Consider the following 13,507-nt stretch of genomic DNA (forward strand, 5'->3'; position numbering starts at 1 on the left):
GTTTTATCGTGTAAATCCGTCATTTAGTTTCTTTAATAAATTGAAAAACTGAAAATTGGATCTTTCAAACGAGGTATAATATGTCCGTGTTTACGTCAACAGTCAACATGAAAATATAGAGTTGATTGATTTATTCAGTTTACATGTAAATGTCAGGTCGCAGGCAACCTGCGCACTTTAAAAGGTTAAAAGACAGAAGAGGTGAAAACATCCCAGGTGAGTCCTGATTCTGATGACGTCACTGTTTAATTAGTGGAGACAGTTCACCTGTTCACCACCTTGATCTGTGTAGACTTTAATCAGACTGTTGTAGAGAGTTTGTCCTATTATCTGTTGTGTAAAGTCTTCATTTTTAAAGTAACTTAAGTTGTCAAAGTAGCAGAGTAAAAATACATTATTTCCCTCTGTAATGTGGAGGAGTAGAAGTAACACAAAATGGAAAACCTCAAGTTCAAGAGTCAAAATACACAGTATATAGATCAGAAACAGCATTAATGATAAATCCAGTGTGTAGGTTAAAGGTTGGAGTGCAGTAAGAACTGTGCAGAATGTCAGTGTCTAATAATAAATACAGTAAAGTACAGATTGTAGAGCAGCAGTGAGTTTAAGGTTTCTATAGTTGAAGGTGGAATAGATAATGGAGGAAGTGTGTGAGCTGACTCTAATGGAAAGTGTTGTAGTATAGAGTTGTAGTGTGTGAGCTCCACTTGTTGTCAAACTATGAAGATGACAACAATGATCACCTGAATCACCAACATCATCACAGGTTTGAACGAGCTCTGGCTGAATATGTCCTGAATGTTAAAGACATCAGTGTGATTTATGTTCACTATCATTTCATAACATCACACAACATAACACAATATGGCTGACATTACAATCAATAAATACATCAGACTGTGATATTTCAATTCATGTCTAATCCTCTAAATGTTCATAATCAGTTATTATAAATTTTCACAGATGTGGCTGCAGAGCCGCGCATCAGGTCATTCAGAGGAACAAAAGACGGGGTGCTGCTGCAGTGTGAGGTTCGAGGAGCTTCTCCCAAACCTCTTGTACAGTTTCAGGACAGTTCTGGAAACATCCTTCCTGCTGAGGAACCACAGGTCTCTGAAAGAGGAGGACGTTACAACATCACCCTCCAAACTACTGTGACCAAGACTGATGACTATCGCTGTGTCGCCACACAGGAGGAAATCAAGCATCAGACCCATCATGAGACCCACGTGACTGTTCCTGGTGAGTTTCTTCATTTCCTGTTTTTACATTCAAATAATTTGAATTGTTCATTTGTATTTAGTTTTCAGATCAGAGGAAGAATGAGAGGCTGTGGACGGAAAGAACAGAAAGAACTTGAAATTGTAGTAAAGTCTGATCAGTCACACACACACACACACACACACACACACACACACACACACACACACACAAGAATTGAGTAAACTTAGTAAACTTCACAAAATATATTGAGATTTACATGTCAAGTCAAGTCAGTCTTTATTTATTTAGTGGCAAACACAACAGAAGTTATCTTAAAGAAAGGTTCACATAGAGCAGGTCTAGACTGAAGTCTTTATATTCTAATATTTACAAAGAGAGACTAAACAGTTCCCACCATATAGAGATGTAAATAATATTAATAATAGTATTGATAGCTGTAAAAATAATAATTATAGTAATAATAGTCATATAATTATGATAACAGTAATAGCAAAAAGTCTAATAATTGGTTAAATTTTTATTACTTGTAATTACATTAGGCAGAGACACAGAGTGTGTTTTCAAGAAAGATGAATATTCACAGTGAGAAATCTGTGAACAGACTTGGAGCTCAATTTATTCAGTCAGACACAGAGTATATTTGACTTAAGAAATGGTTACTGGATGAAAGTTTGAGTTTCAAGGAGAGAATGTTGTCTTTAGGGATTTAGCTGGCTTAGAGTGGCAAGGTGTTTAAGTTAAAGAACACGGATACAGATTGATTGATTAGGATTGATTTATTTAGCTGTGGTCTGTAATAATGATACAAACAAAGACAGGTTAATGGTGAAAAGGGCAAAGGACACACACGTGATCAGCAGCCGTATCCTTAGAACAGTAAACTAGCCTTCACAGCACCGCATCGAATACACAGGTGTGCTGTGTTCAAGGAGCGTCAGTACAGGTATGGTGAGTTCAATAACATAGGACATATCAGACTTACGGAAAACAGGCGATGAATGAATGAAACATAATACTATAAACAAGTAAACAACATGTAAACAGTGTGGGCTTTCTAACAAGTTGGAAATAACCTAATGCAAAAGTTTCTGCTGTCACCCTGATACATTTGACTGGCTTGAAGCTTTTAGAAAGGGACTTGTTATTTTTGTGGCAGTGAGTCAAGAAAGAAATGAAGTGTTTTGAGTAAGAGCCTTTAGCCAAAGGAAAAAATGATAATTTCATACTGTTGAGCTGCTCAGTATGAAAGACTTCGGTGATTACTCTCAATGTTTTGAGACCTGTGCTAAATTTTCCAGTAGTGCTGAAGGAATTTAGAAAATCTGTAAATGCTACACTGTGCAGTTCACTGGAGCACATTGACCAGATCATAGATGCTATTAGCTCTGACATAAAAGATGTACTTGCAATTTACAGTCATGCAGTGTGTGTGTGTTGATAATTTAATTATTTGAGATTTCTTGTTGAAGTTATTACCGTTACATTAAATGGAATGTACAATATGTACATGTGAAAATGTCTTGTTTTCATCTTTGATCAGGGGCTGGAGTGCAGTTGCATGGTTCAGGTATGTCAACTCATCCACAGTCATAATCTATAATACTCCTGCTCACCTGCTCTTCTCACTTTTTTCAGTCTGTGAATTTGGTTTGTGTATCATCTGTTCATTCAGATATGTTCATTTAATTCAGCTAAACTACATTTGGCTTTCTGTTTTCTTTGTTTGTTAGACCCCAAGAAAACACACAATGCAATTTCAAATGGTATTTTTAATTTTAGGACTGACTTGACTTGACTGTCAATCTACCACAAGAGGACTGTGTGTGAACTTTGCTGTTAGAGTTACAGTTTGGGTTTAACCCAGTCTTTGGTCAGGGATTGTAACATTACCTTTTCTAATGGCAGGAGAGGTTTGTTGTGTTGTTTGTAGACTTTTAGTGCTAGCATGTGGCAGGCCTGAAAACAGAACATTACAGTAATCCAGTCTAGAGGAAACAAAAGCGTGAACTAGAATTTCATCATCTATGGAAAGAAAAGAGAACCCAAGCTATATTTTGTAAGTGAAAAAAGGCGGACTTGGTAATGTCTTTATCTGCTGATTGAAAGACAGAGCAGGATCAAATGTAACATCCACATTCTTGGCTGTCGTACACATAAATTAGACACCTCTATCCCACGGGAAAGAATTAAGTCAAGAGTGTTACCACTACAGTGAATAGGTTCATGTACAGATTGTTTTAACCCAAAAGCATCAATAAGTATCAGTTGAATGGAGTAATAAATGAGTGGATGATACACAAACTGAGTTTGATCCTCTGACTTTCACATCCTCATAAAACAAATCAAATTTTCTGGAGTCTGTCTCATGCTACAACTACATATACAGACAGATGAACATCAGCCATGTTAGTGTCACTGTGCCTGGTGAGATTCCTCTTAGTGGAGCTTTAATCTACAAACATGTTATTTATGAGAATACACACCTTTTCACTGTGTAGGTTATAACCAGTGTTCTCTACATTACTGTTCCATGGTGAGTAACATCACCTTCTCACAATGTGTTTCAGATGATGTGTCCAGAAAAGTGATGATTGGACTCATAGCTGCAGTCCTTGCTGAGTTGTTGTAGGTGTATCTTTACTTCACTCTGGAACTGGCTGTAAGAAAGGTAAGTTTAAATAATGCATTCTGACATAATGTGCAGACATATGGAATATAACAGATAACTGGTAACTACCTCGTGTCCAGATTCTTGACAGATTTATATTATATCCACATCAGAGCAGAAACACTGGATCCTCAAAGAAACATCACAGTTACTGAGCAAACAAACTTTAGAGACATTTTCCAGTGAATCTGAACTGAGAGCTGCAGTCAGAGAATAATAAACATTAAAATACAAAAACACCTTCAAGTGTGATATTCAGATAAAACCTGATGGGATTTTTCTTGTATCTTTTTTCTTTCCTGCAGGTTCATCATGAGACAAAAGGGAGAACTTTACAAGAAGGAGAGCAGAGTCAGATCAGCAACATCCACTCTACAGTGTGTGTGTGTGTGTGTGTGAACCAAGTTGAATTTTAAACCAAGACAGTGAAGGTACAGTATTTTTGGACAGTGAGGACACTGTAGGCTCTAGGGTTAAGGTCAGAATTACACAAATATGAAGCAAAGTAAAAAATAAAGTTATGACTTTCCCAGATAGAGCAGATCATCCACTAATTGGAGAGCCGGTGGTTCGATCCCCAGCTCTTCCTGTCCACATTTCAGAGTGTCTTTGGGTAAGACTCTGAACCCCTAATTACTCCTGATGGTCAAACCTGCACCTTGGATGGTATCTCACTGAGTGTGTGTGTGTGTGAGTGTGTGTGAATGAGAGGCTAAATGTAAAGCACTTTGGATACAATCACTGCCATTTACCATTTACTCTCTGCTTGCAGCTCTCAGTATATTCACAGAGTAACTAACATATCTTAAAAATTGTATTTTAATTTTTTCATGACCAAACCTTCCCCAACAGATTTAACTTTCACTTTTGCTGTTGCTTAGAATAATTTTTAAAATGCTGGCGTTAAATGTGAATATGAATTGCATTCAGGACTTTACAGTATTATCAGTGTGATGGGAGTTATTGTCTTGTTTTAATTTAATAAACATTACTGAGTCAGCTAGAGGGCTGTTCCTTGTTTTTCATCCATAGTCTTTAGTCAGATGTTACATCATCACCCTAAGATAATACACGAAAACATACAGTCAAATGAAATGGGCCAGGTATATGCAGACCTGTAGTTAAGCCACACAGACTCAGACTGATGATAACAGGTACAGTTAGAAACAAAGCTAGAAACTCAGTGAGCAGTTTATTAGGAACAGCCAGCTGAAATGAAAACAGTCCTGTAACTTGATGTAGCTTGTTATTTGCTGAATTGTGTTGCCTTATATTGACAGGTGTTTCTGTTATTTTGTCCACTCCATTTGACAGTAGGCTGAATCACCAACTCCTCTCTGTATAATGTAACACGGTTTAACAGCAGCACAAACACACAGCTGAGTCAACACCTGTGAAACAGTTTCAACACAAACTGAACAGTGACCTTGATGAAGCAGAGTTTGATCAGACTGAATGATCAGACAGTCTTCACCTGTCCACAGGTATTTCCCCTCACTCAGCTACACATTCAATGTCAGTGTGAAGGTAAAGAACTGCTCAGGAGGAACATTGCTCGGGTTTTATACCGATTTCTCAAGTCGTGATATAACAGGAAATGATGCTCTTATTGTGAAAGATCTGCCCCGGAAGTTGGGAAATCGACTTTCCGTAAAGTTTAACTGTTGAGTCGGTGGCGCTGTTAGGATCCGGTAACTGTCCGGTGTGTTAGTGTTTAATGTTCAGATGATCTGGACAAACATGGAGCTTCTTCCTCTCGTGTGTCTCTGTCTCCTGACTTGGTCTGGAACAACGTTTGCTGATGGAAACGGTGAGAAAACTAAAGAGACTGAACTTTATTCTGTGTGACTGAAAAATGTCAAATTATCATTATTATTATTATTATTATTATTATTATTATTATTTAGTACTGTATTTATTGAGATGGAAATAACCACAGAGAAATAATAATTTGCTCTCTCTCTCTCTCTGTGCTATTTCTATCTTCATTTGTCTTTCAAATTTCAAATTTCAAATTAATTTTTGAAATGAATGAGAAACAGCAACAGAAAGAAAGAAAGAAAAAACACACCTGTGACTTCACACTATGTTTAATATTATAATATATGATCCTGTCCTGAGGTGACCTCTGTTCTCTTTAATAAATATTGGAGTAAAGTTTGTAGAAAACTTAAAAGCAGACGAGCTGAAGAAAAGCAAACAGTTGTTTTGTTGTCGTCTGTCACAACAGGACAGTTTAACTCTGAGAGGTGGATGTTCTTGGAGAATTAGTTCAGGAATAATATTTGACTCATTGATTGATTGACTCTTAAACCAAAGTGTTTCTTATTATATCACAAGTTAAATGTTGTTTTACCTGAATGACTGTAACACACTGATTAATACATGTTTGTATCTTCCAGAGACAGAGATCATCAGAGTGTCAGCAGGAAGTGATGTAACTTTACCCTGTTCCCTCAAAGAGGACGTTGAGCAAAAACGCTTTGAGTGGATGAAAGATGGTCTGAAGGAGGTGTTCCTGTTTGATCGTGCTCCTCAACCACGTCAGGATCCAGAGTTCGCACGTCGTGTCTCATATTTTCAAGAAGAGCTGAGGAATGGAAACGCCTCCATAACCATCAGAGATACAAAGATGGCCGACAGTGGAAACTACACCTGTGATTTTCCAGGTCGTCAAACATCCCACATTCAGCTTGTTGTTGGTGAGTACTTTAATAAAACACCTGATTATTTCCTGATGACTCTGGTTTAAGAGTCCCAGATGGATTTTAGTCAAACAGTCAGAATCCACATCTGGCAGGGCCTCGTCCCCACAGCACTGCAGCCACATCTGGACTGATTCCCTCTGGATCAAACAGGCTTGGTCACATTTCATCTCTCAGGACTGTAAATACACTTAAAGAGCTTTTCACATCATCAAACAGCCTCTTAAAGCTTCTCTGTAAATGACTGTTTCTGCTCTGTTAACAGGTGCAGCTGTGAACCCGTCTGTCACCACACTCAGAGTCACACAGGACTGGGCGGCGCTGCAGTGTGTTGTTCGAGGAGCTTCTCCCCAAACTGAAGTCGAGTGGCAGGACGGTTCTGGACACAACCTCACAGCTCAGCTACAGGTGTTTGACAGAGACGGACGCTACGACATCATCCTCCAAACGACTGTGACCAAGACCGACATCTATCGCTGTGTCGCCACACAGAAGGAAATCAGCCATCAGACTCATGCTTGGACCTATGTGTTCATCTGTGGTGAGCTTCTTCCTGTCTGTATTTTAATCTTTAAATAGTTTCAGGTTCATGTTTATTAGTTCACATGTTCAGACTGAATGGAAGTTAAATTAGGATTAAAATGTGTGAGTGTAAAAGTGACTGAGTCAGATATACTTAACTCTTCTAACTGTGTTTTCTATCACACTAAATGATATGAACACTGTGTCTAAGTACAGTTCTCTAGTAACTGCAGCAGTGGTTGCTGCAGCTGTTGTAGTCGTGCTGCTTAGTGTTTGTTGTACGTTCTGCGTCTCAGATGAACTTTATCCTGATCTGTTTCAGGGAGGCACAGTGGGTTGGTTGCTGGTGTTGCTGTTGGTGCAGTTCTTGGGACTCTCGTTGTTGTTGGTGTTGTTCTGGCTGTGCTTAGAGCCAGAGGTTACAGATGTATTAAAGGTAAGGTTCAATAATGGATTACATCAATATAATAATAATGTTGTAATGTTCAGAGTGATGACAGTTGTTTATCTTCTCAGTGTTCTGTTGGTTTTTACTCTCAGATCAGATCAGTTGATATTTTCCTGAATATAATGTTGTTTTCTCTCCTGCAGGTTCACGATCAAACACCTTTTAAAGACTCCAGTCAGTCAGAGCAGAGACCTGATCAGGATCCTGATCTACCTTTACATGAGCTGTGAAGTCTTAGTGAGTTTTAGGCCGAGGTAGTGAGGACATTTCAGCTGCTCCTCACTTATTTCAGACAGTTTGAGAGTTAAGACCTGGATCTGAAGTTACAGTTAGAGGAGCTGTGTCTGGAAACCAAACCGGATCTGAAACATGATGTTACAAGTTACAGGGCTGTGATCCTGAGAACAGACATGAGCAGATTGGCTGAACGAGATGTAAAAATGTCTGTTTAGGTTGAGAAAATCTGACTGTGGAAGTAAAGGAGGTGTGTTGGAGAAGATCTGTGACCCTGTAGTGAAATGTTTGCTGGGTAATGATGTGTTTATGTCCAATGTAAAACACTGTGCTGTGTTTTTCTTTTCCATCTTTACATGATGTAAATATGCCTTTGTTTTTTAAAGAAACAGTTTATACGTCATTAATCTGTGACGTGACTGTTGTTCTTATGTAAAATGTGTTGTTGAGTGTTCATTTGTGGCGCCCCCTGCTGTCCTCAGAAACCTGTTACATCAGCTCAGGATCATCAGGATCTCGTTCACAGATTTCAGCTGATTTGTGTCTGAACATGTGATTTATTCAACTCCACAGAAGGGGGAGCACTTTTAGGTGGTGTGGGTTTTGAGTTTTTGCAGTTCTGTTCATTTTCAACAAGATGAAGGAGCTTTATTTCCACAGCACATTTCAAACACACAGGCAAAGAAAACCATCAGAACATCAGGAGGAGGAGCGAAGCTCTATCAGAGGACTGAGTTCAGGTGTGAACACTTTCACCTTCCTGCAGCAGAACCCCGGTCTCTCTCCTGGAAACAGCTGAGTAAAAATGTGAGTTCCTTTGTTCTCAATACTGCAGCATCAAGAACTGCAGTATTATGTCTGAGATTCTCTGCTGTTAAGTTAGAATGAATATAGTAACTGTACATTTCTCCTGCTGTTTCATTGAGCTGCACACACACAGTTCAACATATTACCTGGGAATCAGTGTGTCCCCTGTACAGCCCTTAATATCAAGTATCTTATAGTGACAGAGGAAATAAAAGTGCAGCAGCAGGAAAGAAATGAATGGATCAAAGGCACAGGAGAAGAGCAGAGATTTAAAGTGGAAGGAGTTTGAACACATCTGAGATCATCAGGAAGTTGGTTCCATCGGTGCAATCTGCAACCTCACCACTAGATGTCACTAAATCCTCCACACTGGTCCTTAAAGAAGAAAAATCAGTTGGTGGCTGCAACTCATGGCCTTAAGCCATAACTTCTGGATTCCACACCTGTTTCCTCTGTGTCAACCCACACTCCCTCACTCTGTCTTGTCAAACATCCTCAGGAAGTTCACTAAGGTGAAACACGTCTTTCTTCAGAGACTCAAAACACTCACCTGAAGTTTCATTAGAAAAGAGAAGAAGAAACAAACTTTTCAAAGCAGAAGAATCCCACATGAAAGATGAAACATTTCCTCTAAAGGAGGAACTCTCCCTGCAGAGTGTGTCAGGTACAGTTAGAAACAAAGCTAGAAACTCAGTGAGCAGTTTATTAGGAACAGCCAGCTGAAATGAAAACAGTCCTGTAAGCTCCTCCTTCATGAAGGTTAGAATGATCAGGTTTTGTTTTTTCTAATGTTCAGAGAAAGAAAAGTGATGAGACTGAACTGGTCAGATTCATTCAACACTTGCACAGAGACAGTTTCAGCTTCTGAACAACAGAGCTGAATATTAAATACAGCAAAGGTGGATTCTTTCTTAACTGTGTAGAAAAGTTTTATTCTCTTGTTTAAATAATTTTTGGAGGAGAGAGATGCAACAAAGATCAGAACCGTTTACAGTCATAATATTAGTGGAAATGAGTCAGATACACAGAGTCCATGTGTGTCAGCTCCTGGTTTTCATGCGGTGTGTGCCGGTGCAGGCTCAGTGGTGCAGGTTCTTGTGAAGGACCTGGTCCCCGGAAGCTGAGAAACAGAAAGTGTTTAGTGTTGAGTCAGTGACGCAGCTCGGAGCCGTTAGATGCTCCGTCAGTGATGCTGCAGTGATGGAGCTGAGATCAACAGCGATGGAGCTTCTTCCTCTCGTGTGTCTCTGTCTCCTGACTTGGTCTGGAACAACGTTTGCTGATGGAAACGGTGAGAAAACTAAAGAGTCTCTGAGAATCAGACTGAGCTTTATTCTGAAAAAGAATCTGTTCATTTCTGGAGCCTGGAAACAGAAAGGTGCTGCAGCAGATGCACCTGTCACATCAGATCAGGAACACATGAACACGTTACATGAATTGTAATAATTAGTACAGATCAGTGTTAAAACGTGTTGGTGATGCGTTCGCTGTCCGCAGTATTTCTCTCTTTATCATATGTGTGGGAGCGGATGTTCAGGGCGTCGTCTCCTTCCTGAACAGAGAAATGAACCGTTCATTCTCACAAACTCTTCTTCATGTCAAACCTGACAATTTGCTGTGAAACATCTCTGAACTGTGGACGCTGATATTTCTGATGACAGAGAAACTCTGACTGTTCCCGCTGCCTCACACTGACTCACACGTTACTTCATCACTTTGATTCAGTGTTGTGTTTACTGAGCCGGAAATAACCTCAAAATTTTGAAAATCATTTCTTAAAGCAGTGATTACCAACGGGCGGCTCGCGGGCCACATCCGGCCCGCTATAGCTCTCAATCCGGTCGCAGTATATTATTGAATTCAGTAAACATGATCCACAGCAGGATAAACTGTGACTGAGTATCTGTGTAAATCCTATCAGACTGTCCTGCAGCAAACATCACAGGACACTGTAGAAAACACTGAAGGAAACAAACAGCTTATATTTTCTTAGTGCAGAGTTATTCAGCTGTTAAACATCTGAGTTTATTTTTGAAAAGAGTAAGTTGTAGAGAGAAGGAGAAGAGTAGAACTAAAATAAATATTGGATCATAAAACATCAGAACAGTTTTAAGTGAAAGTCTCACATTAATTACAGCTGCTCCTCAGAGACTGTTCATGTTGGTAAATGCTGTGGATGTAAACCTGTTCAGACTCCTGGTTATGATCTGACTGTGGAAATTAAATCACTCACTCCTTCACTTTTCTCAGGTAAAGAAATAAATAATGAGCAGATTCTCCTTGTCTTTTTACTCAGCTAAATTAAGTTCATCAGTTAATTGAAGCTTCACTTTGTTTAGTTGTTTTTTTCTCCTTGTTGATCTGGAGCGCTCTCATACTTCCTCTTTCTTTCTCTTTCTTTGTGTTCCTCACATTTTTTCAACTGAAGTACAAAATGCAGTAAAAATCATGTTATTGGTGAAGAGACCTAATATGACTTTGAATGTTGATGATCATCATTAATTAATAATAAGTGTGTTTCCCCAAAGGTTGTGCTAAAAGGCTAATGTGAATAGTAAGAGGTAGTAGAAAGAAATACTAGAAATAAAAACTCCAGATAAAAATGAAAAGTTTCTTGTTATATCATAGGTTGATATGATGTTATAATGACAAACTGATGACATGTTTTTATCTTCCAGAGCCAAAGATCATCGGTGTGACAGAAGGAAGTGATGTAACTTTACCCTGTTCCCTCAGCTCCAGAGAGGACATTCAGGGAAAACGCTTTGAGTGGAAGAAAGATGGTCAGGAGGTGTTCCTGTATGATGGTAGTCCTCTATCTGGCCAAGATTTACAGTTCAAAGGTCGTGTCTCATATTTTAAAGAAGAACTGAAGAATGGAAACGCCTCCATAACCATCAGAGATACAAAGCGGGCTGACAATGGAATCTACACCTGTGATTTCCCATATCTTCAGCCAAAACGTCAAACATTCCACATTCAGCTGGTTTTCGGTGAGTACTTTAATAAAACACCTGATTATTTCCTGATGACTCTGGTTTAAGAGTCCCAGATGGATTTTAGTCAAACAGTCAGAATCCACATCTGGCAGGGCCTCGTCCCCACAGCACTGCAGCCACATCTGGACTGATTCCCTCTGGATCAAACAGGCTTGATGTTTGTGACACTGCAGATTATGTTGTTCTGTACAATGAATGATAGCAGATGAAATGTGAGTTTAAACTGGTACGTTAGTGAAATCAGTGTTAGATTGATGGGTAATGACTCACTGTTTGTGTTTCCTGTCTGCTAAGTTGATGATCTCACACAAACACACTAACATATGTTCTGTTCTGCCTTTCAGATGGTCCCTTAATCTCTTAGGGTTCATTTTAATGATGTGCACCTCTGTCTCTTAATACTCTCCCATTTTAAACTGTGTATAATACAAAGACCATGAGGAGCTGATACATTTCCACTGAATCAGTGTCAAACAGACTCTCAGAGGTTTTCTCAGGTGTGTTGATCTTACTTACAGCTCTGAGGCTGTTGAACTGCTGAAAGATTCAACAGAAAACAACAGAAGCTCTCTTCTTCTTCTCCTTTTACTTCATATTTCAAATGCAATAACTCAGTCATAATAAGAGCTATCAGGCTGAAACTCACAGGATCTCTCCCTCCACTTGTCGACAATATCTGAACCAAATTTCATGTTGATAGACAGAAGTGTGTGTGAGATATTTCAGAAAGTGCAGTACAGAGCATCTCCATCAGATGACTACAGAGCTTTCTAAAACCTCTCCAAAGTGACCAAATAATGATGAGAAATGTCTTTATGACGCTGAAAAAATGTCCCTCATTGTTCAAGTTGACTAAAAGCAGATGTTGTTCATATTTAGATAAAGATTGACAGATTTAGTTTCATTGAATCACGTCTCTTTTGACTGATGAAAAAGTTTCTCTGTTATGTGGGTGTCCCACCACCACAGGAAGTCCAACTACATGAACTTCCATATATGGTCAGACAGGTAATTTTACCGGCTCCAAACTCAGAGTGTTTTCACGGTGCTGACTTTCTATTGGATGAAAGTAGCTGTCAATAAAACCCAGTGTAAGCTCGCGTAAAGATGCGCTCCTCTGATTGGCTGATGGAGTTAAAAGTCCGTTAGGTTCGTCACTTTATGTCGTAGAAAGAAGCTGATTGGTTTGTTTTGTTCGTGGGCGTTTACTGATTTCAGAGATACTGAACATCATTGCTCAAATATTTGGTCAACTCTTTAAAATGGACTGAAATGTCGTTGTTTTGGAAGTTTGAGGAGCAGCGTTAAAACTAAACGAGGGAAATAATCCACTTTTATTCTGCTTATTTTTACTTCCGCTTGAATTTAAACGAGCTGGATTTAATCGGTGAGTTTTTCTTCTTTAAAATGAGCCCAGTTTGTCTTTAAATGTCTGTTTTTCGACCTATAAATGCTTTTTAACTGCAGCGAGACAGGTTAGCAGGTTCATTGCTAACTGGTTACTGCCGGAAAGTGAGACGTTCACGTGTTTATCGTGTAAATCCGTCATTTAGTTTCTTGAATAAATTGAAAAACTGAAAATTGGATCTTTCAAACGAGGTATAATATGTCCGTGTTTACGTCAACAGTCAGCATGAAAATATAGAGTTGATTGATTTATTCAGTTTACATGTAAATGTCAGGTCGCAGGCAACCTGCGCACTTTAAAAGGTTAAAAGACAGAAGAGATGAAAACATCCCAGGTGAGTCCTGATTCTGATGACGTCATTGTTTAATTAGTGGAGACAGTGCACCTGTTCACCACCTTGATCTGTGTAGACTTTAATCAGACTGCAAACTGTCCAGACCAAATAAAAGAACTCAGTTTTAAAAGCTTGTTCTGTGATCTATTGTGTAAAAT

General features: G+C 39.0%; 2 protein-coding genes and 1 long non-coding RNA gene across 5 annotated transcripts in view; 2 read left to right on the forward strand and 1 right to left on the reverse strand.

The window, feature by feature from the left end:
* Positions 1-5,534: 5,534 nt before the first annotated feature.
* Positions 5,535-8,208, forward strand: LOC108892727 (CD276 antigen). The gene is made up of 5 exons (XM_018690437.2): positions 5,535-5,702; positions 6,295-6,594; positions 6,863-7,138; positions 7,442-7,555; positions 7,711-8,208. The coding sequence occupies exons 1-5, from the start codon at positions 5,618-5,620 to the stop codon at positions 7,731-7,733; spliced, it is 798 nt and encodes a 265-aa protein (XP_018545953.1). The 5' UTR covers positions 5,535-5,617; the 3' UTR covers positions 7,734-8,208.
* LOC127140181 (uncharacterized) overlaps positions 6,405-13,507 on the reverse strand; it is a 31,150-nt gene continuing 24,047 nt past the window's right edge. The window contains exon 3 of the long non-coding RNA XR_007810539.1: positions 6,405-6,547. This is a non-coding gene — a long non-coding RNA (uncharacterized LOC127140181). The remainder of the gene's footprint in view (positions 6,548-13,507) is intronic.
* The window catches only part of LOC108892726 (CD276 antigen), a 35,056-nt gene continuing 30,941 nt past the window's right edge, over positions 9,393-13,507 (forward strand). Inside the window, exons 1-2 of one of the 3 annotated variants that reach the window (XM_018690435.2) lie at positions 9,393-9,899; positions 11,287-11,601. In XM_018690435.2, coding sequence (XP_018545951.1) covers positions 9,809-9,899; positions 11,287-11,601 — 406 coding nt within the window. In that variant the 5' untranslated portion in view covers positions 9,393-9,808. The remainder of the gene's footprint in view (positions 9,900-11,286; positions 11,602-13,507) is intronic. The other 2 variants (XM_051068048.1, XM_051068046.1) reach the window with 2 other exon arrangements.

The sequence above is a fragment of the Lates calcarifer genome, unplaced genomic scaffold, assembly GCF_001640805.2.
Source record: "Lates calcarifer isolate ASB-BC8 unplaced genomic scaffold, TLL_Latcal_v3 _unitig_2387_quiver_997, whole genome shotgun sequence".
NCBI classification, from domain to species: Eukaryota; Metazoa; Chordata; class Actinopteri; family Centropomidae; genus Lates; species Lates calcarifer.

Bases quoted from the DNA above. Each gene is read 5' to 3' on its own strand.
- LOC108892727 (XM_018690437.2), top strand. From the start codon at position 5,618: ATGATCTGGACAAACATGGAGCTTCTTCCTCTCGTGTGTCTCTGTCTC. The intron at 6,595-6,862 runs GTGAGTACTTTA...CTCTGTTAACAG, and splicing joins CCACATTCAGCTTGTTGTTG to GTGCAGCTGTGAACCCGTCT. The intron at 7,139-7,441 runs GTGAGCTTCTTC...GATCTGTTTCAG, and splicing joins GACCTATGTGTTCATCTGTG to GGAGGCACAGTGGGTTGGTT.